The sequence below is a fragment of the Cyclopterus lumpus genome, chromosome 19 (assembly GCF_009769545.1).
Source record: "Cyclopterus lumpus isolate fCycLum1 chromosome 19, fCycLum1.pri, whole genome shotgun sequence".
In the NCBI taxonomy this organism is placed as follows: Eukaryota; Metazoa; Chordata; class Actinopteri; order Perciformes; family Cyclopteridae; genus Cyclopterus; species Cyclopterus lumpus.
In genome coordinates, this window is record NC_046984.1 from 9,104,428 (window position 1) to 9,131,037 (window position 26,610).

The 26,610-nt window shown below is 38.2% G+C and overlaps 1 protein-coding gene across 5 annotated transcripts in view; it reads right to left on the reverse strand.

The window, feature by feature from the left end:
• Positions 1 to 11,075: 11,075 nt before the first annotated feature.
• kcnc3b (potassium voltage-gated channel, Shaw-related subfamily, member 3b) overlaps positions 11,076 to 26,610 on the reverse strand; it is a 38,481-nt gene continuing 22,946 nt past the window's right edge. Inside the window, exons 2-6 of one of the 5 annotated variants that reach the window (XM_034558876.1) lie at positions 20,938 to 21,837; positions 20,508 to 20,527; positions 20,220 to 20,221; positions 19,544 to 19,714; positions 11,076 to 11,224 (exon numbers count right to left, since the gene is read on the reverse strand). In XM_034558876.1, coding sequence (XP_034414767.1) covers positions 11,076 to 11,224; positions 19,544 to 19,714; positions 20,220 to 20,221; positions 20,508 to 20,527; positions 20,938 to 21,837 — 1,242 coding nt within the window. Of the gene's footprint in view, positions 11,231 to 17,653; positions 17,675 to 18,449; positions 18,572 to 19,543; positions 19,739 to 20,219; positions 20,222 to 20,507; positions 20,528 to 20,855; positions 21,838 to 26,610 lie in introns of those variants that run through there. The other 4 variants (XM_034558872.1, XM_034558873.1, XM_034558875.1 and 1 more) reach the window with 4 other exon arrangements.

Genomic DNA, 26,610 nt, shown 5'->3' on the forward strand with positions numbered 1-26,610 from the left:
TTTCTATTTTTTCTTCAAAATATAAAAAGATAGATCATGAACATTCCATTGAAATATACTTTATACAGTTCTTGATGAGTTGTTCTTTGTGTCCCAACATTTCAAAAATAAAATCCGGCATAAGTCACAACCAGATACTCCAGTGACCACCTCTTCTCCCCATTCACTCTCCTACAAAGACCGAAGCACAATGAACTGGTACCTAAGTCTGTTTTATACAATTTGATGGCATGTAAAATGAACAAACATCTTTTATCTTTGGAATGCTTACATAAATGCATGATGTTAGCCTGTAATATAGCCTGTAATATTAGATGTATGTATATCGTTATGATTTTTGTGGTGTTAGTCACATTATTTCTAATTAAAACAAGATATTAAATATATAGAAAATCTATTCAGTATGATAACATTTCCTCTAAAACAACTCTGGTCTTAACTTTTTGTAAAATAAAACACTTTTAGATTAGTGTGATTGCTGAGTCACTTTATGGAAAGCCATAAAGCCACTACACATGTGGTTGCAATCATCTGAACTGATGACAGAACATCTGTGTCTCAGGGAGCATACAGTAAGTGTCGATCAGTGGCATACGCGGTGCAGATTGCATACAGTGTCCTAAATTTACAAAAACAAAAAACATATTCAACAGAAACAGGCACATGAAGTAAATCAATAGGATATTGTAGAGGATGCGTCAACCGAGGACCACATAACATATTCCAAACACCTGGAGAGTACATGTCATGATATTGTCACAACACGAAGTAGCCGGTAGGGTAACAATGGTATCTACTTACTATGTAAAGCATTCTTGTTATTTTGGTTATGTGAGTGTTACAAAGGAAATCTTTAACCTTTTATAACAGATTGCGACCTTTAGAAAATAAAACAGACTTAGCACTGTCAACATTGTAACACATTCTACTCAAAATGACTAAATCTAATGGCAGTATTAAGCAATAGAAAAGGAAAGACATTGTCTTCAGCCTGGCAATGGCAGAGCAGTCACAATGGAGAGAATGAAGAGATGGAAAACGTAAACGTGAGAAACAAGGGAAGAAAAAGACAGCACTCGACCATGAAAACACAAACAGCTGGGTGAAGTTTTTGCAAGTGTGCACACCATTAATAGAAGTTTACCTCTGAAATATTCATTAAACATCTTTGTGACCATCAACACCAAACTGTGTTTCTTAATGCCTTCCATAATGGGAACTGAAATTGGGAGCTTTAAAAAGATAAGGGACCAAAATAAAAACCCACAGACCATTTTTGCAAACAGACAGAAGCTCTCGAACCTGTATCACCTCGAATAGTCTATGTAGTCTACATCACACAATATTCTGTCGAGCCTCCAACCGTAATGTACTTGGAATGGACAGAGGACCATTCAGCTGCCTGAGCTGAGCCCTGGACCAGCAGGGCCTGAAACTCACTTAGAATACCAAACGAAGGATGAGGTGCTTGGAGAGCACTCAACAATGACATGCTTTTTTTGTAACTTTTTTTTTTAACATCAATCTCCCCTTGGTGGACACTGGTATCTCTCATCCTCTCTCTCTCTCTCACACAACACGTAACTTAAAGTACTTCACTGACATCATTTTGGAAGCTCTGGGTCTCTTTGATTGGTGCTCACATGACTGTGTTGTGTTCTGTAACGAGCTGCCAAAAAGCCAGCTGGATGACGGTAACTCTGTGGTTCACGAGGAATGCAAAGACCTGACCATCTAAAAAAACAAAGACGAGCTACCTCTACACACTCATGCTGACACTGTGAGTGCGAGTAGTTTTCAGTTGCCTCTCGAAGGAAGACGTTTCTGCTCTACGACACGGCACAGTGTTCATAGTTATCGGGACTGGACTCATGACAAACAATGACAGGAGGCTAAGGGGATATGTTACGACTCTTCCCCCCTCGAGAGATTATCAAGTCATAATGCATGCGTTTTTTCCACATCACGGTGAGGTGTTCACATTATCATTATCTATATACTAGAATTTATTATGTTAGAAAGAAAACACCTACATCCACACACACCATCAACACACCTGAGTCCTTTACACCACACACAAACTTTGGAATGGCAGTTGGTTCCATGCAAACCTGAAATCTCTCTTGATTGTTCACCAGTATCGTACCTTCCATAGTCTGTCATTGGTCTTTTATTGGATAACCTGCACTTGTACTCCCATTTTTGTACTTCGGATGAGTGGATCAGAACTGCTTATCCCAGCAGAATCCGGCCATGGGATATCCAAGGCCTTTACACATCTCTTTAACACTGAGGCATTGAAGATAGTCTCGAGGTTCTCCATTTGCCCTGCTACAATCATGTGACAACTCTTGTCATATTGCCAAAGAAAAAAAGCAAACTATGAGTACTATTCAAGCAGTCAAAGTTGTGGTATGGAGAGCTGTTTTTTTAATTTAATTTTTTAATGCTTTTAGAACTGCTGCTGCTGCGGTTGTTGCTGCTGCTGCTACGATAGTTGTGCAAATGATTCAAGGAGGAAAACATGGACCTTGTGATTAACAACAAACATCCTTTGCGCAAATGCTATAGTTTGGCAAGTGATCGCTGTTGATTGAATGGTTAGAAAATATACTGCTCGATGCATAACAAAGTAAAACTATGGCAGCGGTCGAAAACACTGGAATGGGGAATGTAGGGCAGTAGTAGCAGAGAGATTTCATCAAACAAAACATAGTTCAGGGTGTACGTTGCAAACATACATGTTTCAATATTCACATTTTTTTTTACTTTTCAAAACAAAATATAGCTCTCTTTCATTATAGTCTTTTTTAAAACATTAATTGCATATGACATTTTTTAATTCATTTTATATATAGTTATTTTTTTGTATCTCTAGCACCCTTGTCTTCAACTAAGGGCTTGCAGAAAAGACAGTCATGCAAACTAGTCATGCTGGTAAACAAAGTTACAAAAATGCATTATCTTTTTTTTTCATTTGTTTATCTCAGCGTCCATCCTTTGTCATCCCTCTGTCATTATCGGCAAGAGTCGGTCATTGCTCATTGTCTTTCAAAAAGATGTTCCCAGTGCTCGTGGGGAAAATGAATCCACCCACATCCCATACCAAAATATTCACATCCCATCTATTTCCAGGTCTTTGACTCCATTTCATGATGCCAAATTTTCTATTAACATTTGCATTTCTTTTTTCTTTTCTTGTTTCATCCATTCTGGACCTTTTCTGCTCAGAAACTTCCTCCGCAGCCATGGATAGTTGTTTTGTTTATCAAAATATAGATTTTTTTTCTCTTTGTACACCTCCACTCTTGGTCCATTTCTTCTCATTTCCCCTTTGCCTTAGGGCTCCTCTGATGGGCCATCCTTATCTTGGCATCGACTTGCCTCAGAAGCAGTTGTTGGCAGCAAGAGGGACAAGAGAGAGATGGGGCAGTATTCAACTTGAGATTCTTGTGCCTAATTGGCAGTGTTCGGCCTTGGGTTTGGAGAAGCATTTATTTGATTGGTCCCTTTCAAAATTATAACAGCTAATGAACAGTTTTATGTGACGTAAAAAGTGTCCTTGTGGCAAGGATGTCCTTTTTGTTGTAATTTAGGCAGGCCAATATCCCTTGATATTGAAGAAAGGCTGACAATCGTCTCTAAGACTTTTGTTTTGTCTCCTTGAGTCTTGTGGCTCCTCGTGGCTGAGCAACGTGTCAGTCAGACACAAAAACATTGTAATATGTTAATGTGCATATAGATACGAGACGCTAGTGGCAGTTAAAGTACTTTTAAGGAATGTGTTTGTAGCAAACAGAGGCAATGGGCAGTGTGAGCGTGAGTACAAGCCTCGCCCTCAATGGAATGTTCCTCCTAATCTATACTATACATTACAGAAGGTCATTCAGCAAGTGCTTGCTACAGGACCTTTGGTATTCCACATAGGCTTTCAGCCCAAGTCAGTACATGAGAGATAAAGAGACGTCTTTTTCCACCATTTTCTTTTGGTGAATGTTTCAGGTGAGTCTAAATGTATACAGTAAATGCCATACACCACCTGTTTGAGCTGATGCTACATGTGCTTCATTTGATCAACTTCATAGTTAGTGCTGTTTTTGATTATCTTGGTACTCGTGAAGAGGGCAGTGATTCAGTCGGATAGAAGAGAATGGAAGACATAGGTTCAGTGGCAAACACGCTATACAAGTGCTAAACTTAAACTAGGGACTATAGTGTGGGTGTTGGTAAATACTGTGCATTTGTGATTGATTTCATATGCACTGAAAGACCAATCCTTTGCCTCTCATGTACTCTATTTCTTTTTTCTTCACTGGAAAGGAACCTAAGAGGAATATGACATCTAAAAGATCCCTCGAATGCATAAATTCCTCTCTCTTCCAACTGTTGATGGATAAAGTCAAGTTATTCCCCAGCCAACAAATGCTACAATATGTTAGCAGAGATGCTACGTTGTTCATTCAGTCCTTTGTGAAGAAGAGTGTTTTTTCGGAAACGTGTGAAGTTGCTCAGTTGTTCAGCACTGTACGGTACCGAGTAGGTCATCATACAGGATGTTGAGTATAATGATGTCAGAGAGATGTCATCTGGAATGTGTAATCAGGAGTCCTTTTCTCTCCCAAAAGTGTGTCAGTGCAATGCTCAGTCAGTTTTCAGAAAAAATGGGAAAAAAGGGTCAGTCAGACAGTTGTCAAAAATGTGTTCGGAGTTCCAAGAGGCTGCTTTGGTAACAACGTGAGGAGCAGACCATGTGATTATCTAATTGATGATTAACCTCTGGTCTCTCTCGTGTCAGCCCAAAGATCTCCTTTAAACTGTCCATCCTGTCGCACTGGACGATTACGTGGCTCCCGCCAGAAATTTGTGTTTACCGGTTACTGACTCCTCATTAGAGAGAAGGCGAATGCTAGAAACTTAACACTGTGAAAACAAGAACAGAAGGCCATTAATTTTAAGTTCACAGAGAATGACCAGAATTTGTAAGAAATCATGTTCAAGTGAAATTGAAACTTAACTAAAACGTGTAACATTACAAACACTAGATTGGTTTATAATAGAAATCCACTAATATAAACCAATCTCATATTTTGGAATTGGCCAATTACATTTTTTTTAATAACACAGTGTTATGGTGTTACTAATATTATGTACAATAGGGGAAGTAATCAGGGATTACCATTACCTGTAAACTGCTGGTTAACTGTGCATGTCAGAATGAATGCACACATTTAAACTGTAATGACAACTCTAATACAGCTCAAAAAACAGTCTCCGACATACAGTACACAGTTTGCACAGAAGTTATTCTTGAATAACACAATCAAGAAATGGTGACAATAAAACTGGTGGCAGACAACATTAGAAGAAAAAAAACTGTCGACTGAATGAAACAAGCTGCCAGCCAACTGACCAGCACCCACCTCTGCCAAACCTCAGCAAATCATCATCTATACAGTCGAGAATTATGTACAGACCATATCGAACAAGATTAGTTATTAGTTGTTCACTAATGTGTGTGTGTGTGTGTGTGTGCAATCATTTTCATTTGAATGATATGTACAAAAAACATTTTTTGACAAATGGAAACATACAAACATACTCAATGCTCTACGTGGAAGTTTTCACAAATAAAAGACGTAATGTAATCACACATCAGGCTGACACCATTTCAGGAGGCTTAACCCCCAACTTCAGCTACACGTCATGCAAACACAGGTGCAAATTCAAGAACCTGTTTGTCAACAAGAATAGGTTGAGTGTTGTCAAATCTTTTGCCTACACTTACAGCAAACAAGTCTTGAATCACATGTGCGGGCATCATGCATTATTTACTGGGAGATTAAACACTTCTGTTGTGGTCTCATCAGCAAATATCAACCCAATAGAAACCTCATCCTTTATTGCAGCCGCATTAGCTCTTCGTCTGCTCTTCGTTTCACCCTCTTCCTCTGACAATTCCCACTGTATAGATGCAGTTTCCTCCAGAGAAAAAAGCTGTTAGCAAGACAGTTCATAGCTTTGGATGGTAATTGTCAGGGATTTAGTCGACCAAGAATAAAAGGCCTTCATCTCTCGATCCTCATCCAACCCACCATGCTCACCCATTAAGCACAGACTTTGTAATTGTATTAAAATAGTGTTTGGATGTAAATTCAAATGAGAGGCAATGTCATGCGTCGCCATAGAGATCTTATTCAGAGTAACAGGATCTTCTCCTGGTGCCAGATGCATGAATCTTTGTAATTTCCCAAATATGTTCATTAACATGCCCTCTTCTGTGTTACACCTTTCTCAAAACTGTGCACATTTACACAATTCTAAAGACAAACTACGGTCTGTTTGGGCACAAATTAGACTTTTCTGTCTCCTGGCACCAGCAACATCCTGAAACAATGCCAAATCCGCCTTTGAGTTGTTACGCATTGCCATTAAGTACTGGTGCTGTGAATCATAACAGCTTATTGATTGATGATACGAGTAGGTCAAAGTCAAAGGAATAGTCCAGCTTCTTGGTGAACTTCTTTGATGAATGCATTTTGCCTCAAGAGGATTGATAGCTTGTTTTACCACAGTGTGCCCCACATTGCGTTTGTTTGTCTAGTTCTATATTATTATATAGCACTCATTTAGTGGATATTACATGCCATATTAATAAACAAGATAGGAACACACAGAAGTGTAACTGGTATCAATCTCATTGCACAATTCAAAGTTGGTCAAACAGCATTTCCTCGCCCTCTTATCACAAATTAAACAACTGTACTTACAGTACGTACAGCAACTTATAGTATTTATTTTCTCGCTAAATCCAAATCCAATAGTGAAACAGTCACTGCAAATACAAACATGCCTCAACAACCATTCAAATATGTACATGTAATGCACATTTATATTCAATATCATAAAAGGCATTTAGTTCATGTAGAACCAGCTCTTATCAAAGCGAACAACAATGAGCCGAGAACGCACTTCCTGTGTCATTACAGCTGAATTAATGATCATATGGATAAAGAATATAATGTAGAAAAGGTCCTGTAAAAATAATAGACTCCTGCATATATGACCAGAAAGCCAGATTAAGTGGCGTAGTTACGTTAGTTTGTCACTTCATTGATAGATTAAATCATTTGTTATGAAACGTCCTGCCCCATACTCACAAAGTATATATAGATACATTAATTCTGTATGACTTTAATATTCACATGTGTAGATACAGATATGTACATATTCAATAATAACTACTGACCTCTGGAAGGTCTAGCTAGTTTGCATGAACTCCTAAATTGACATCAGAGCCTACGAGGGCCTCATAGAGGCGCTTACAACATCTGCATCTTACGTCAGAGCGTCCTATGGGGGATTTGCATTGGCCACAACTATGTGATAGGACTCTTTAAGATCAACAGAACCACAATTATGACATTCTTCAGATCCATGTGTTGATACAAGACAAAGCAAATATGAACAAATGTTCAAATGAAAGTATTGGTGTGTGCGATTATGTTACTCCTCCCACCAATTTCATTCAATTGTGGCATCAAAGAACAATTAACTGCAGTTGTGTAAGATGGATGGACATTTCCCTTGACTGCAACAGAAATGTGTACATTCCAAATAAAGTGGCAAACCAGTGTAATTTATATATTGCAAATTGTTACTTCCACACTGTGGAGTATACAGTATGTGTGCTTAAAAGGGTTTCATGAGGTTTGTGCACTGAGGGAAGTGGCGCTAAAAATTACAGATTTATATTCAGGTGTGCTGATGTGGACTAAGATTACCTTTGGGGATTGAAGCCAGGTCAATCAATGTGTGTAACTGTACTCATTACATTTTCACAATGCATTTCCTGCTAGTCAAATACACTTTAAAACCTACTATCCCAGAGTTTCCCTACCTTTCCTTATTTTAGGTCACTATTATACAATTAGCTGCTGTCAAAAAAAATGCTTGGATTCACTGGAGAAACAAAGCTTTGCATGCTGGTTCAGATATTTTCAGACGACACAAAATTATTGTAATTTTTTCACATCATGATGGTGAAATGTAACAATATTGAGTATAAGCATGACATTGTATAACTTCGGTCTGAAAATATGTGCGATGGCCTTCAAAAACCCATATCAAACAAAGCCAGGCAATCATTACTTCTTGCAGTGACTGTGGTAGGATCTATTATGAATGAGACACTACAACTTGTACACACCTCTCAAAGCCAACCGATTCAACCAAACGTTCAAGTGATGTCATGGTTTTCATCCTGAATCACAATACTGCATATGTAATTGAAGTGGAAGAGTCTGGAAGCACGTTGATTTTTAGACAAAATGGCAATCGTGACCATAGATTATGACAGTAAGAATTTCTGGATCTGACTCTCTAAACAAGTAAATGTTCTCTCTTTACACCAGCGAAAAAATGTTGTCTTTTGAAGCACTACATTTCTGTTTGAACTTCAGCACAGTTAAATACAACATTGTTATTTTAGACAATCAGTAGTACAGAAAAGGCATTCCTAACAATGAAATACACATTACCAGTACAAGTGAAAAAAATATGAAACTACTACAAACTAAAACAATTAAAAGTGGCAGCCACAACATCAATAAGTTCAAAGGACCAGTAACACTGACTTGAAAAAAAACAGAACAAATGGCTCATGGTGTCATTGTAATACTCCTTGAACAGTTGAATCAAAGATAATAAAAAGTCTGTGCATTTTTATGATTAAAAATAGATCTGCATATTTATAAATGTATGTGCACAGTATAATTTCCAGCATTAAAATCATATTGCATGTTTATTGCATACGTGAATGTGTTTTTATTCATTCTTCTATCTTTTTAGCTCAACTTTTACATATGGTCTATTTTCATGTGAGAATGTCTGAAGAAAAACTTCCATCAAAAAAATTAAAGCTATTTTACATTTTTGAGAGGAATGGTATATTGTAAGCACTGTAATAATTATTTAGAATTAATATAATTAATAGATTGCATTTTGTCTTTTTAATTTAAATTGTTCAGGTTTAGACAAACATTTAAATAAATACAAATTCTAATAATGGAAAACATTTTAATAAAAAATCTTAAAAATGAAAGAGAATAGATATTAAGAATAGCTGACCATCCTGAGTGAGAGATCGGGTAGTCTCACATGTTCAACCTATAATTTGTTGTAATATGGTCTCTGTTTTATCTCAACATGCAAGCTATTAAAGGTTAATAAAAACATTGACCGTTAGTAAAGTGCGTGTATTTGTTTTACATATATTATTAGTTATGTATTCATCCATATCTGACTTCATAAGCATCTATATTTATTGTAGTTAATTTATGTATTTTTTAAGTAACTTCCTGAATACATTGCAAATAGTTTTCTTTTAAAATGTGTGGGTCTACATAGAAGTACATATTTCATTTACATGACTTTCATAATTAATTAATTAATTAGCATTTTTCAAAGGTCGACTCAGTTATCAACCATCATCAAAAAGAAAGTAATTGCTGAGGATGAGATGGCTTAATTGTGCTATTTTACCACAGTTAGTATGTCGCTATAGCCAGGCAGCTATTTGTGAGGTCCTAAGCTGCCCTAACATTTACAACAATAAGATGTAATTTCTTTTTCAGTTTCAAATGCTAAAAACTAAAGCCTGATACATGATTCTCCATCCGCAGTGCAGAATCAACTAATTGGGTTTATAAGGTAGTGTGAAGCTCAAACATTGAATTACATTAAGTCATTAAGTGTTGCTAACAACCAGCATTGCACATAAGCAAGCTGACTTGTGAGAAAACTATTGCACATAAACCATTTTTTTGAATGTTCCGCTTACTGTTCATCTGTCGACTGTAATTTCTTACATATAAAATCATATTTTATCAAACCCAGCCAGTGGTATGATCTATTCGCCTTACGAATGTAAGACATGTAATGGTCTCCTATCTCCAACTGACCTCATCCTTCTCCTCCATTGTTCAACTAAGCCTGTTCCCTTGTCAACAACTACACTTGAGATACAGTACTTGCACATCTGGCAGCATAAAGGCTATTGAGAAAAAATAATAAACATTTTAATAAATATTTTTTTATATATATATATTTTTGGGGCATATAATAAAATTCATATTTTTATTTGGGAATGTGATTGAATTGCATATGATGTGTAAGATGATGATACACATGTAGAAATATAAGAGACAACATGCTTGCAACTGCTAAAGAAAGCATCTGAATAGAACTTTCACTGTACACCGGAAAGTAGCAATTGCATACATGGGATCCTGATTGTATTAAAACAAACTACAAATTTAATGAATTGTTAGGCTGCACAATTCAGAAAGCTCTCATGGTACAATATTTGTATTCTTTTATTTCAAGCTAATCTTTTGGGAATACATTTTTGACTTCTCTGTGTCAACTACCACGTGTCCAATGATGTCACAATGGTAAATGAAGTGTTAGTACCAGTTCTTATAGAAGCGGTCTGGGCTCTTTTGGACAAAGTTTCCATGTGATGTTGACGCTGTTGGCTACACGCATCAATATTCACAAAAGACAGAAAGTAGAAACCTTTTCAACAGCAATCTTATCTATAAATGTATTTATGTCTTTGGCTAAATGAACTGAAGTATCCCATTTCATGGTCATTTCTCTGGACAGTGGTGAGAGCTTTTTGTTTGGTCCAAAACATTTTTTAAAAATGGATGTCCACCTACACACTTAATCCTACATGTTATAATGTAACTGTGCACATGTTTTAATAAAGTTGTTTTAATCTCTGCTACTATTTTATTTACTAACCCATCCAAATCTTCTTTTTTGTACATTTCTTCTTATGATCTGAAATAACAGTGTAGAATTTATATTTGACCCCATCAGCTAACCTGATTTATGCATCATAAACCATAAGATTCACAAGACAAGGGGACATTCTTTCTACATTCAAGTTATTTTGATGTTATTGCTATTGTTTTTGCATGGTGTACAATCCAAATGGAGGCTTTAATGCGATCAGTCCACAGCTAATCCAAGGCATCTCTTATCATCCAATCAGGAACATCCTTTTTTTGCTACAAAATGGAGGGGATGGGGGAGCGACAGCGGTGCAGGGGTCCTGGGGCCTCGTAGGTTTCAAAGGGTGGACTAGTGATAGGAGCAAGCCGCAGTGATGACCCAGCCATTCCCGATATGTTATTGAGACTGCAAGATTTATCGTAGCCTGTTGCTTTAAGAAAATAATTTTAACCATCATTCATTAGTTTATATTATTTGTGATTGATATCGAATACCAATGAAATAAAAATAAATCATGGTTGAAATGTTTTGGCATGTTATGACAAATTTCCATATCCAGGTGGTTTGTTATGAAGGGAGCATTGAAACATGAACGTGAGGTTTGAGATGTTATAAGAAGAAATCAAAATAGAAAAGAAGTACATAAGTGGAGAGAATAAAGTAAGGATAAGAAATTGAAAATGTTATCAAATCATAAAGACATATAAAGGACAGACGAGGACAGACGCACACAAGACAGACAAGACAAGACAAAACAAGAAAATGCGAGTTATGATGTGTCTTTTTTCAAAACAGAAAAGCAAAAGTTTCTTTGATATATTAAGAGTTTAACACCTATAATAGACCCATTGAATAAAGCACCCAACATGTTATCATGTCAAGCATAATGTGCAATGTGCAGGTGTTTTAGACAACTATTTGGCCACAACTATACAGTTTACCACAAAAACAAATAGTAAATACATTGATATTGCTGATACAGTGTAGGAGTTGACCACATGAAGTTCTCAGTGAAAGAAATTAGACCACTAATGAAGTTCCATCCATCCATTTTCAATACCGCTTATCCTCATTAGGGTCGCGGGGGCGCTGGAGCCTATCCCAGCTGACATAGGGCGAAGGCAGGGGACACCCTGGACAGGCCGCCAGTCCATCGAGGGCACACTAATGAAGTTATGTAGAATAATTAATTGCCTTGGATTACACTTTATAAACAACTGACTTAGTATTTGCTTTGGGTTCCTGTAAACTTCAGATGGCCAACACAAAAAGGTTCTCCCTGTAACATTTTAAAATACTTCCTATCCCCCGGTAATAGTAAGGAGATCAGTTTGCATTTGGTTACAGTGGGAAATGACACGGCCCACGTGTCCACTTGTGCACGTGACTTTGAAGTATAGTACGTGGTACTTGAACGTAGGTTTACAAAATACAAAACCAATTAATCTAAGAAATAACACAGTGGCTTTTGTGTCCTTTCCCGCTGTATATATATACTGTATATATATATATATATATATATATATATATATATATATATGTAACAGAGCATGCAGATGTTGAGGTCCCTCTGTAGGAAGATCACAGTGCTGTTGCATCCCGTGAAGTGAAAAACAACATTGTTAGGTAGCAGTTAATCTGCCCTACCAATGGCTAACTGACCCATAATGGATGGAGGTTTTTTAGTTTAATTAGGAATGTGATACATTAGCTGAAATGTAACTTAGATGTAAAGCAATAAAACTGCAACATTAACAGAGTTTGTGACTAAATTACAAAGTAAGTGCATATTTTGGTCAAACTCCAACCATTGCCATAGTCAGACAACAAAGAACACTCTTTGCTACAGTATGCCGCCCTTTGTCCTTCCTGCTGAAATTAAACAAATATATTGTGGTGCACAGTGGCCACCACTCCATAAATAATAGTCCTTTTTTTATTCTGACTAGCTCAGGCACATTAGCTGGGGGGTAACTCAGTGATGATGCATTTTTCATCAGGTTTCTTAAGATGCACACAACGATGTCTAAGAAGCTGTCTGGTCAATCTGCGGTGCTGCTACAATCTCAAGTTTAGTTCTACAACCCAAATGTATTGAGACACACTGTCAGGTTGTATCAAATGGCAGCTATTTGTGTTAATGCTGAATCAGAGTTAAAGGGCGACAAACAAAGGAGTGAGAGAAAAACAAGCAAACCTGTTACTACAATAAATGCTTGGTAGTGAATGCAGACAAAACATCTCTTTAAGCAAGAGGTAGATAATGTGAATCTTAAATTAACATTATCTGATAACCCTTTCACCTGACCCAGGTGAATAGGTAAAGTTACAATCCTTAAGATTTGGTGGAATCACAGATGTTTGGTCAATGTCGATTGAATACATTGAATGCATTCATTCTATTTATATCAGTCTACAGCTCTATAGTAGTGTTAATTGTTGGTGGTGTGCTCCACCTTTACTGTGGTGGTATCACAATGTCTGCATGCGCACAAGGGATTCACAGGATACAATGTCTGCATGTAATCATCTTAATTTTATCTATTTTATATCAACATTTTGCCATATTTTATTTTTGCAATGCAACCAACTGCTGCTGTTTCACATTAAAAGTCAGAAACGTCTTGTTTCTGCCAGGTAAAATAAGTTATTAACTTCTAAAGAATAGGACAAATATATGAATAGGGCATAAAAACATAGACAGCAAATGTACGACGTAGAGGTAAACTAGAAGTATCTATTTAAACTGGTATACTTGTGTCCCAACAGCTCAAATGTGCAAATATTATGCTTCACTTGGGTGCTACGATTGATTAATAAGTGCCCTACAAATTTGAAGTATTCACCGTGGGAGTTCCTATAAATAAAGTTGGAAAGTCCGTTATGCAGTTACAACAAAAGGCTTTGATTCGACTGTGAAATTCCTTTGGATCTATTCTTAAAGAAAAAAATCTGCATGCAGAGTGAAGAGAGAAAAATAAAGGGAAGAGAACACACGTGATAAAAAGACTAAGAATACTATGCTTCATATACATTATGATCTTTACACATACTAAGACTAAACTGCTATGCCTGCAGTATTTAACTTTATTATATTTGATAGTGTCTCTGTTGCTTTAAACACATGTCCTTTATTTTTCTCTTTTCAGTCTGAAACCAGAGGATTTAAAACACTTCATATCGAGTTTGATATGATTAAAATATGTATAAGGGAAAGAAAGAGTTCCCATCTGTTGACAGCAAGAAGGTGAAACTAATGAAGAATAATGTTGATGCGTCAGTAACTTGGTTCTGAAGCTTTTTAGACATTTGTCAGTGGCTGATTAGTACATGGGTTTGCTTCTGCTGATTTATGAAAGTATTGCTTGGTCGAATTCAAGATATTGATAGTTCTCAGAAATTACAATAAAAAGGCTGATAAAGTTAATCATGTTTCAGACACTGTAGTCCGTCACGGTCTGCTAGCTTTCTCCTCACTGTGCTAAGTACTGTATTTACGACATCAACGGGGGTTTTGTGCTCTGGGGTCATCTATCAGGGGAGTTAGTGAGTCTGCCTGTCACTGCAGTCAGTGATGACATAATTCCTGCCCAAAGTCACACTTAATTTACACTACTGGAGGGAGTACATACCTACCTACAGTCCGACTTTAGTTACACTTGAACTGCAGTGGCGGCCTGGGGATGGGATGGAGAATGAGTGTTAATCACAGAAGGAGGCGGTAATGGAGAGGGAAAACACAGAGGAACAGAGAGAGGGAAAACTGCAAATATTCTGACCAGACTTCTTTTTACCAAGGAAAAGATTGTGTAAAATGAAACAGATTGGACCGAAATAATAGTCATAATCATTCTTGTATGTTTGTATGTAGAAGGCAGAGATCTTTTTGACTGTCTCCATTATGTAAAGTCACATATGTCCTGTTGTTTTATGAGCACGTGGAGGACACAGGATTTGCTGGCTGTTCAGAGGCTGTTCTTAGAACCACACATACTGTATCATTCTTACATGTGATCAATTGCCTGTTAAAGAGGGTTTGATCTCCTGTTGCCCATTATTAGATGCATTGATCTCCTTGTGAAGCCCCAATGTGTCCATACAGTACATACAGTACCTGGAGTGTCTTTCGGGGAAACTAGAGATCATGCAACTGTAATTTGCTCTTGTTAGCGATATGTCGGTTTTACAGACCTACTTGCGTCAGCTGTGGTCATTATAGCTCATATCCATTTCAAATTCTCATACATATACATACATATTTATCAATTTTGTTTTTCTTTTGTAAGAAGCAAGTAAAAAAAGAATATTTGCAGATTGGTTTGGTGAAGCAACATTGTAAGAAACACAGTCGAACTGTTAAGCACATGAGGACATGCAGGACAATGTAGTATGTAACAGGTTTTACATACTGAGTACAATGACATACATAAGAGGACACTGACACGTTTTTCACACTAAAGGTGTCAGGGAGTTGAATTTGGAGCTATTATATTTGGTCTAGTTGTAGCCTGTTGTACTGTGCCACTTAACATAATAACAAAATAAATAGTCTGTGATGAATAATTGTGTGTGAACATAAGCAAAACAAAACAACAGATGTGTTGTTATAGCCAGTGAGTGAATATTATAAAACCGTTGGTCTTGAAATTCCAGCAACAATCTCTTCTCATCAATGTCATAAATATGAGTAGTAGAAAACTGCTTAAATAAGGAGTGGGATGAGAATGTGGAATATGAATGCGCCCGCCTTACTATAAAAGTGTATAACTTTTTTTTATATTATGGGTTTAGTTGAATCTATTAATGAAAAAGGAGATTTCTTTAGTAAAATAAGTTCAAATAAGAGATTTGTGCCATTTCTTTGCGAATTAATTTCATTGTTGTGTTGGCAATTTCCTTTTATCATTCCAATCCATAGAAGACAGATCATTGGCGATAGTAAAACTCAAAGGAGAACACAGGAAGAACATAGGGGGAATCGAAACAGCAAACAGCAAAAACAATTTTACAAAAAAAAAAAAAAGACCTAATAAAAAAAAGAAAAACATAACGACGGACCCAAATATATAAACTTAAAATAGATCTAGCGTAATCTTAGGCACAATAGAAAAATTAAACGTTCAAACTACAACACAAAACTTATCACAATCACAACATAATACTCCACAAAAATACATAACGAAAGATGTACACACCGTGTTAGAAACACAGGACATAAATAAAGCACAAAATCCCAAGAAATAAAACAACTCGGACACATATAGTGAGGAGCTGAAAGGAGAGACTGTGAAACGGGAGACGGAGAAAGAGACAAAAACAAACGAGACCCTTGAAGAAGGTTGAGAGGAGTGAGGCAATCAAAGGGGTGATTGACCGTTTGACCTTAGCGAGACATGCATATTGCATCTGGTGCGTAGGAAGTCAAATGGCCAACAATCAAAGAGAAGAAACTTAAAAAGTAATACAAAATAAATTTGCAAAGTATCTACAAAAATAAATCTCAACTGAAGCACACAAAAAATAAGTTTTGGACAGCGTGAGAATCCCTCTTTAAAAACAAGGAGAACGTCAGAGGAGAACAGGGACGTAACATCGAGCCACTGGGGTTTTTGTTTGTAATGTTGGTCGTCCCCAGAATTACAGATTTTTTTAATTGATGGTTAATTATGTGAGTTTGAACAGCGACAAACACAACGTTCTATGTGGAGCAACATATGTATTCATACATATACTGGGCGTCAGGTGTATACGCGTGTGCTGGTTATCAAATGCCAGAGCATCAGGTTCCAGAGGTCAAATGTGTAATTAAGTCAAATCCTAAATAATATAAATTACAGGTCCATTATAGATCCCCAATTGAAATGTATGAATTACTATGTAGCCCAAACCCAGAAGCTTCATCATAATGTTGTTTCTTCAATGGACTCCTAATTTGCTTTAAAGAGGGATTTTTGTAGAACTTAAATTGCATTTCATACATAATAACCATTGAAACTGAAGCAATGTCAGGGACCTGTAAGTGAAGGGCCTGGAAAGCTCCAGGCTTGCTTACCTTAGACAACATGTAGCCACGTTTCAACCAAATCTGTCATAGCGCTTGTCTGTCTGTCTGGTAAATAAGTGTTTCAGTCACCGAGTGCAGCTCATGATTCTCTTGATTTCTATCCAGGTCTCCACAGCACAAAAGGTCCTGAACTTTGGACTACACTAGGCACTGAAAGCACAGACACATGGTCTAGGGAGTAGTATTTCAGATCCATTACACGCTCACAACACAGTATTTGTGTAAAGAAGTATTGTGATAACTGGCTTTGTTTACAAAGCTGAATTAAGACGCTACATTGTAACAGTTTAAAATATATGCTTGTTTTCAGCGTGGCATGTTTCCAGAGGTACTATCCCTTGACCTAGATGGCTCCACTGACCCCAGTGACCTTGGGCCTTGGAAAGATGAGTGTCAGACAACACTTCACTCAGTGTCACAACAGTGTGAAACTATCAAGGCTGGCCAATTGATTTTAAATCAAATGTGACATATGTACATGTGATTGTGCCCATCTTTGACACCAATTAAGTCCATTAAGTATGTTTAACCTGTGTATGAGTACATGTACGTACATAGATTTAAAAAAAAAACAATAGAAAGAGTTTGTTTCAAAGGCAAAGCCTCTCTAAATTGCAGTGAGGGCTTTTGTTTGCCAAGGTGGAGGTCCATGGGGTAAGGAGTAACACGAATAAACACAGTAGAAGGGGAAAACAATATTAAGCCACACAAGACAACACAAACACAACACTCACATTGAGAGGACAGAGACACAGAGTATAACACGTAAGAATGAAAAAGCCCACATACACACGCGTGATATGACACAACCTGAAGAGAGAGACAACAACAACACAGAGGCACATCAGACAACAACGTGACCCACTGTTCCTGTTCAATCTTCTTCAGTGTTATGTTTTATTAGTTATTGACACAGGACATGAAAACTGGGTTATTTTCACTTGAGCTGCTGGAAGTATTTGCACATATACACGTTCCCACATGGACGGACTCTTCCCTTCGTGACTGTATGCAAGTTGTAATCTCTCACACAAGTAAGTATACACTTCTTTGTGCATACTTCTTATTGTGGGTGTCACGATATCACACAGCAATCCCTTTTTCTTGTCTTTTTTTACATTGTTTATAGTGATTGTTGCTGAATTCACACATATTGTAAGCAGTTAGGATATTCGGCTGAGGTTAGGTTTCATCAGATGAGATACAAATCAGACGCACCCTAAAATGCCACCCAAATCTTGATACTCAGGTTCAAGCGCTACCTAACTCTAGCTCAGCTGTTTGCATTGACCTCTAAGTGTAACACTTACAGCACACTTTCCGAAGACTTTTCACGGGTGACACTTCAAACACTATTGAACACGTAGACACAACATTGTGGAAATGGTGGTGTATCTGTGATCTGAAGGCATGCATAGTGTGTGCAGCTACATCTGTGTGTACATGCGTGTTAGAGTGTATTCTAGTTTGTGCAACTGCAAAACATGCTACGTGTTAGAGAGCCAGATCAAGATGGCTGTATGTTTTCAGTCAAAAGTTGACGAGGCTAAGGGCTAGCTAACTTTGTGTCAGTGTTACCTCTGGGCTATGGTTTGATCCAGGAGGAGGTGGAGTTTGCATTGAGGTCTTGCTGTAACAGAGACCCTTCCATCTTATACCAATCCTCAGTCAGAGGGGAGTCTGGGCTGGGTGCCAGGGCTGCTGCCTCTAGTTTGTTGTCAACAGGGGGTGTTGAAAGTTTGGAGGCAGTGTGAGGGAGTATTTTGGTGCAGGTTGGCAGCAGTGGTGGTGGTTGAATTGCAGTAGTAAATGAATAAAGGTGTCAGGATTTTATGGGAACAAAGGTAATGCACATTGGGGTCAAAAAAAGGGGGGGAGGGGTAGTTATGGTGTAGCACAAAGGAAAAGAAGAGGGGGAATGAGAGCATGGGTTTAAAGATGGGGCAAAGGAACGGGAAAATGTGCGACAGGTTCGGGAGGGAAATCATCACATACGGTAAGGGGGGGGAGGAGGGGAGGGAGGTAAGGAGGGCCACAGGAAAAAATAAAAAGGACGATGTGTGGTAGGTGAGAGAGAGAGAGAAACAAAGAGGGAGAAACAGAAGTGGTAAGAAGTAAATTAATGCATGGTCAACTGTTTGAGTCCAGAAGGCAGAGAAAGACAGAGATTGTTCATGAGCCTGAATGCATGTGACTTTAACAAAATTCCCAGACACCATGGTAAGAAAAGAGAAAGGAGAGAAGTAGAGGGAAAGAAAAAAATGTCTGACAGAAGAAATCAAATATGATATCAAGCGAAGACGGAAACAGAAAAATTGAATGTGAAGAGTTGGAAACAGTAGATGCAGAACAGAAGAGCCTAGTGTATATGCATGTGTTTTAACTGCATGACTGTGTGTGTGAGTGTGTGTGTTTGTGTGTTTTCCTGCTAGCTGTGATTGGAGCTGTAGTTGAGGCATCCAAAAGTTCATGTGTGCTCTTTCATCCAACCTGTCTTTCCTAAACGTTTGGATCTGCTGTAATATTTATAAAGTGTAACCTCTGTGCTTATCTGAATTGGCTGCACAGACGTAAATAATATGTATGTTTACAATATGCTGTGCATGGCATCTTGTTGTGTGAAACTGTTTATGAGAGATGTGCATATTTTTGGTTTCTGTCTCCTAGTGTGAAACGTACCTTTCCGCACATTCCCATCTGTGGCACGGAATTCCCTGGTGTTGAGCAGGAAGCAGGCGCGGTCCTGCTGGTAGCGTTCTCGAGTAGGCCCTCGCCCAATAGGGCTCCTCTCGTCTGGGCTCAGCACCTGGTCGATGGTGGGACAGTCCTCGTTAGCCAGGGCGGCCGAAGCTGCATCGCCGTTCTGCTTGGAATCTAGGGGAACAGGAGAATTATGATAAAACTATAGAAAAGAGTATCTTGTGTGTCTTATTTATCAAAAATGCTAATATAAGTTTGTATTGTTGATCAAGTAGGAGAAAATGCAATATGTCAATATTTATCTGCAAATTATAAAATGTTTGCATCCTAAATATACACATTGCTTGCTTATTCAACAGTAAATTGAAATTTTGACAAATGTAGGCTTTGGTAACTTGCCAATATTGAAAATATATGAAAATCTTAGAGACAATCGAGACAAAACAATAATTTAGATAGATAGATAATGTACATACAAACAGTAGCTCTGAACATTGGTAAACTGTCAATGTCGACTGGTAAATCGTCTTCGGGAATGACAGTTGTAGTGGTCACCCACATGTTCACTGAGGCATTATGGTAGACCATGTTACATCATGTGGTGATGATACTGCAGAGCAGTCTTGGAGCCAGTTGTCAAAATGTTGACTAATACAACTTCCTGCTGAAAAATTTACTGACACAACCTACAGGAAACCTTTTTAGTCTGGAGGGAAGCCAAGCAGACAAGATGTAGTAGAAGCACTGATGAAACCAATATTTTCTGGCTCACTGATGACTAAGGCAGTAAAGTAATGCATTAAAGGTGCATTATTGTTTCACGTGTCTGATGCTTGATGCATGTAAAGAGCAAACAAAGAGCCAAATTACCTCTCCTCCTGATTTTACTGCTAATGCCGGAGAGGAAATATGTGCAGTCAGGCCAAACTGAGATGCATTAAGCTGTTTTAATAGTTCATTTTCCTTCCGTACTGTTTGTTCTTCACAGACAGATGGGTGCCTTAAGGCAACTGTGGACCTACCAGTTGATCATGAATTACACATAAGTTCTGATGGGCCAGGGATTTCTCAAGGGTGGATCCAGAATCAACTATGCATTACTTCTTGATAGGGGTCCCACTTCTTTTTTTGACTCTCTAATTCTCCACCGGATCCCTGAAATCATCACTGTGTATGCCTGAATCTGCAATTTTTAAGCTGTCATATTGCCCAGAAGCATGCTTGTCGGTTTTAAAAGATAATATTTGTTGACAAAATAAAGAGATTTAACATGAAATAACAAATCTCTCACCTCTGTTAATCTCTATAATTTCTTCTTGGGCTAGAGGACAGTCTCCCCCATTGCCACTAGGCCCCATCACTCCACCTAGGACATTTCCCAAGAGCCTTTGCGGTGATGCAGTAGCCATAGCCAGGGCATCTGGTTTGCAGTAGTTGGGGGACCCGGGTTGGGGTGCTCTGGGAATATGTTTGTTTTTCTTTTTGGGCAGCTTTTGTTTGGCCATGGCCAGAGAGTAGTACATGCCGAAGTTGTTGACAATTACAGGTACAGGCATGGCGATGGTCAGCACACCAGCCAAGGCACACAGAGCACCCACCAGCATCCCTGACCACGTCTCTGGGTACATATCTCCATAGCCCAGTGTGGTCATAGTCACAACGGCCCACCAAAATCCAATGGGAATGTTCTTGAAGTTGGTGTGGGCGCTGGCGGTTGGGTCATCTGGGTCTGCGCCGATTCGTTCAGCGTAGTAGATCATGGTGGCAAAGATGAGGACTCCAAGGGCTAAGAAGATGATAAGCAGGAGGAATTCATTGGTGCTGGCACGCAGGGTGTGGCCCAGGACACGGAGGCCCACAAAGTGGCGGGTCAGCTTGAAGATTCGGAGGATACGGACGAACCTGACAACACGCAGGAACCCCAGGACATCCTTGGCAGCTTTGGAGGACAGCCCACTCAGGCCCACCTCCAGATAGAAGGGCAGGATGGCGACAAAGTCGATGATGTTGAGGCTGCTTTTGAAGAATTCCAGCTTGTCTGGGCAGAAGGTGACTCGCAGCAGAACCTCAATGGTGAACCAAATGACGCACACGCCCTCCACGTATGTCAACCAGCTGTCAGTCACCACCTCGTATACAATCTCCTCACGGGTTGTGTTGCCCACTGTGACGTTTTCTGTCTTGTTGAGGATGGTGTTGAAGGCCTCATGTGTCTCCATGCAGAAAGTGGAGATGGAGATGAGGATGAAGAAAAGGGAGCCAAATGCCACATACTGGAAGAAAGAAAGAAAAAAAGAAAGAGAGTGTAAAGAGTCAGTTGCAAATCAAGAAATACAGCAAGTTAAAGAGAACATAGAAAAGCATAAAGGAACACCTCAAGACAACAGGAAAGAGTATGTGTGTAGTTTATCTAAATACTAAATACTAAAGAAACTACAACAGACGACTTCTCACTCTGTCATGTGCATCTATGAGGTCTTCATAAATTAAAAAAATTCACCCAAATCAGATTTCTTTGCTATTAATTGAAAACAACAACAGACCTGTTTTGTAACAGACCAGAGGGCAAGTAGAGATGCCCCGAGAATAACCTTGGCACAGTTTGACCCGTTGTGATCAAAGTCCAAGTATAATCACACTCATTAGGCCTGATCAAATTGTATCTGACAGTCATAAATGATTGTGATTAACAATGAAGCCATAACATAGATGTGCTGTCAGTATCATGTCACACCATGTGCCATCAGGAAAGTGTGACTTACAGAGATTATAAATGCATCAAATTATTAATAGTACTAGACATTTAATATTAAAACGGTCATATTATTTGAATAGTATCATATATTTACATTCATACTAAGCTATGATTGGATTTAAACCTAATAATTAAACTAACAAATATGAATAAACAGGTCACACACTTTTGGTTCCATTAAAGAAAATAGTCTGACCCAAAACCTGTTGGTCCTGACTGAGACTTTTGAGTCTGGGAGAACCTAAAAAAACATGGCAATGGAGGAAAGTGCACAAAAAAAGAGAGAAAGTCAAAGTTCATTAATGTTTTCATGAGTCCAAAACAGAGAGGGAAAAATTGGCTGATAAATGTAACAAGTGACACTATCTTATGTGTGGTACTCTGCTAGAGAGGACACATAAGAGGATGGAAGGGTGACAAGGAAGGGGGAGAAACATGTAAGGATAAGATCAATAAATAGCTGATAATGTGCATGATGTAGTCCAGTTAAGAAGTGTAAATCCCACACAGCAGTCCTCCAGCTCACTGTGGGTTCTGTGTAGTCAAAACATGAGTGAACTGCAGTTTCCAACCAAACCTACATTGGTTTACAGACTTACAGTACAATGTCAGACCCTTTAAACAAGCAGTTGACTTATTATTATTTGATATCATTATTATTATTATTATTATTGTTATTTTTAATATTTAAAAAGCTACAATGTTTCCCTTCCTAACCATGAACTTGACTGATGTCCAAGTACACTGTAGAGTATCATCACCCATCACATCATTCAGTCTTCTTCACATTAGAAATAAAATCTATTTAAAAATCTGTCAAATATTATCTTGATTTTGTTGTTGTTGTTCTACCTGCTCCATGGATTAATCTTTTGATGAGCAAAATAAATTGAACATTTTCTAATGTTTAAAATGTTTAAAGTTGGTATTGATCCAACTGGCGGCCTGTCCAGGGTGTCCCCTGCCTTCGCCCTATGTCAGCTGGGATAGGCTCCAGCGCCCCCGCAACCCTAATGAGGATAAGCGGTATTGAAAATGGATGGATGGATGGATGGTATTGATCCATAAATGTAAGGCTGTATATATAACTGCAGTCTTTATTTTGCAAGATCAGATAAGTTACAATCATTTTCTTGTTAAGTGTAATTTCACAAATATATGTGAAGCCATTAATCATTTAGCATCCGAAATGTAAATATATCTTGTCCTTCAGGTGAACTTGAGGCTTACATGAACCATGTAACTGTAAACATTATGCTCCTTTTGTTGATTTACTGTTGTTTTTGTAACTGAAAAAAGGAAACAAGTAATAACACAGTTTTGAATTTAAAAGATTTTCTTGGCATTTGCCTCGACTCCCTCAACATCTCGGGAGTACTGTCAGCGACCTACAAGTGGCGTGTCCTTTCTATACTACAATGTCTTACAGCTAAATGTTTGCTTGTTTACTTCCAAAACTTTGTCCTGAGCAGAGAGCAAACGATAAGCTGTTGCATTCTCAATAAGTTTATGTTTCAGGTTGGATGGCTTTTTTGTTGACAGAGCCAACTTTCTTAGCATTGAATATCTGTGTGATCTACATCTGTCTTTATCTGCCCATGCATATTATTCTACTTGAACCCATTCAGTTGTCACTGAATCAATGACAGTAGCGTGATAACACCAGTGTGTGCTACTGCACGTTCCCCTCTGCAGGTCCATTACAAGCCCTGCAGTGTATTTATAGACGCAGTATACTTTGAGTTTTATCAAATAAATAATAAAACAGACACGGCCTGAAGAGTGAAAGCGAAAGGTAATTCATACTTGAGTGGAGCCCATATATATAAGAAGCATGAGTGCCTTCAGTGGATTGTGGGTGTCACCGTGTATTTTGGACATTATGCCATTATGTAATATAAAGAGCAACATACTTATAAGAGAAAGACTTATAACTAAGCAAATGGAGGAAACCAGTTTTCATTATTTTTTTTAAAAGGTCTCGCTTATTTCTCCCGGCTTTTCTTTGATTTTGAAATTGGATGATAGCCTACACATATTTTCTCTAAGTGCCTTCATGACAGAAATACACTAAGCAGAACACTTAAGACTCTGAGCCACTGTCTTCATTGAGATTAGCTGACGAGCATTTAGCCAAAGTCAGCTGTGTCCAATCTGGGATTTTAAGATGTTTTTTGGTATCTATTTGTTTTTCAATCAATTTCAAAACCCATTGACTATCGGCCTGACGACATATAAGGCTGTGGGTTGAATTTGAGAGAATGGTTAACCAATCCCGTTGTACACAGGTAGACAGGTAGACAGTTAACAAGCTAATTTTAAAAGCTAACTCATCGTCAGACGACAGATTTCTTCCAATGCGTTCTACCTCTTCTGCTCTTCACAAGGACAATTTACCTGTATTCAACAGGATTGGTCAATACTGCTCGGACTACAAACCGGAACAAGAACGCTTCTGATACCAAGATCTTGTCCCGTTGCGTATTTATAGAGATTGTCTAATTAAATCAACACATTGCCATGAAATGTTTTTTAAGGATCATATCCTTATTCCAAATAGTTTGACAGTTTAGGTTATCAGGTTTGTTACAGGTTGTCTGGTTTTCTATATTGTCACAAGCTTCTACCCCGATACTCCCAACCTCTCCTGCCTTTTTTCTCTCCATCTCTTCTCCTTACTTCTTTTCTCCTGTGCTATGTTTCTTACGAGTCGGTGTCTGGCCTACTTTCTCAGATTACTGCTCTACCCATCTGTATCATGAGAACGCACACACACACACACACACACACACACACACATGCACTGAGGTTCTCAATCACCCTCCTACCCCCTCCCCTATACCAGCCCCCATGTCCTAGGGAAGCAGAGTAGCACCAGTGGGACCATTGGCTGGTCACCAAAAAAACATTGGCTGGACACCAGAAAGTCTTCATATGTGCATATTGCCCTGAAATGTTATGCACTTTTTTTTCTTAACAATATATTCCTTATGATGACATTATTGATATTTATAATAACACTTAAACTGAGGAGATGAGCAGCACTGGTACTCGTATTGAAATGTTGAGGATGATTAGAAGTGTGAGATTTGTCATCAGAGTCAGTTTTTTTATGCTGCAGTGTTTTTAAGACATGAAGAATGCAATGATTACAAACCCATATACACAAGTGTCAAAACTGCAGTAACATCATATTGTCTGTGTCGGCTACACAGGTGGAAACAAAGGAGGAGGCAGACAGGTGAGAGGGAGAACAGACAATGTAGGTCCATGTGTGAAAAAACAAAGTATTCAGACGCAAGTTTTGCAAAGATAACCTAAGGTAGATCATTGCTCTGGTGAGTATGAAAGTGATGTGACTGTCATGCAAACAGGACATTTAAAAAAGACAAAGAAGCAGACCGAAAAGGAGAAAGGAAATAAAGGTAAGGGTGAGATGAAAAGAAAAGACAAAGAGGGCAAGCTGTCAGGGGATTGACAGGCCTTAGTCATAAAATAGATTTCTGTCAACCAAAAGGACAGAGGGAGTTACATGAACGTATTTTTTACATATTATCAAATGTTGGAATCTTGTTCAAAGGACATACAAATGAATACATTTGACTCAATGGAACGTCCTGCATTAATGACACTAACACTGTGTGGCTCCAACACAGAAGAAGTTACAGGGGATGTAAAGGGCTATAGCAGCCACAGTGGAGGGCCACATTTCAAAATGTTAATCATAACCTGAGAAATATATTTGGCACAAAACAAGCTGACACTTTTGTTTAGCTGACACTTTAAATACACCGCATAGATTCTGTTTAACCAAATGCAGCCTAGGCTTATCGTTCACCAAAAGGTTCATTTATACTATATGCCATGCTATATGCCATGCACGCATCCAAATGGTGTTGTCCTGCTGCAGGAAAATACAGTGTGGGGTCATCTTGCAACCAAGACAGCTACATGTGATAAAAAGTTAAGTTTAAGCAAAGATTAAAGAGAAAAAACAAATCTGCTCGAAATTTAAATAATATACACAAAATCTAGGATTCAATTATACATTTCCAAGCAATTAGCCTCAAACAATTTTTTCTTAACGCAAACATTCTTGAATTAACATACTCTCCAAGCAAAGAAATATTTTCTAAGCACTGTATGAGTACAGACACCAGAGAGTTGTGATGTCACTGCAAAGCCTTTCCGGATCTGCAGATTTGCCCTCTTTTTCTAAATGAAACTTTGGGGTCTTAGGCTTTTTTAGGTTGTATAAGCTGTATAGGCTGTATAAGCTGTATAGGCTGTA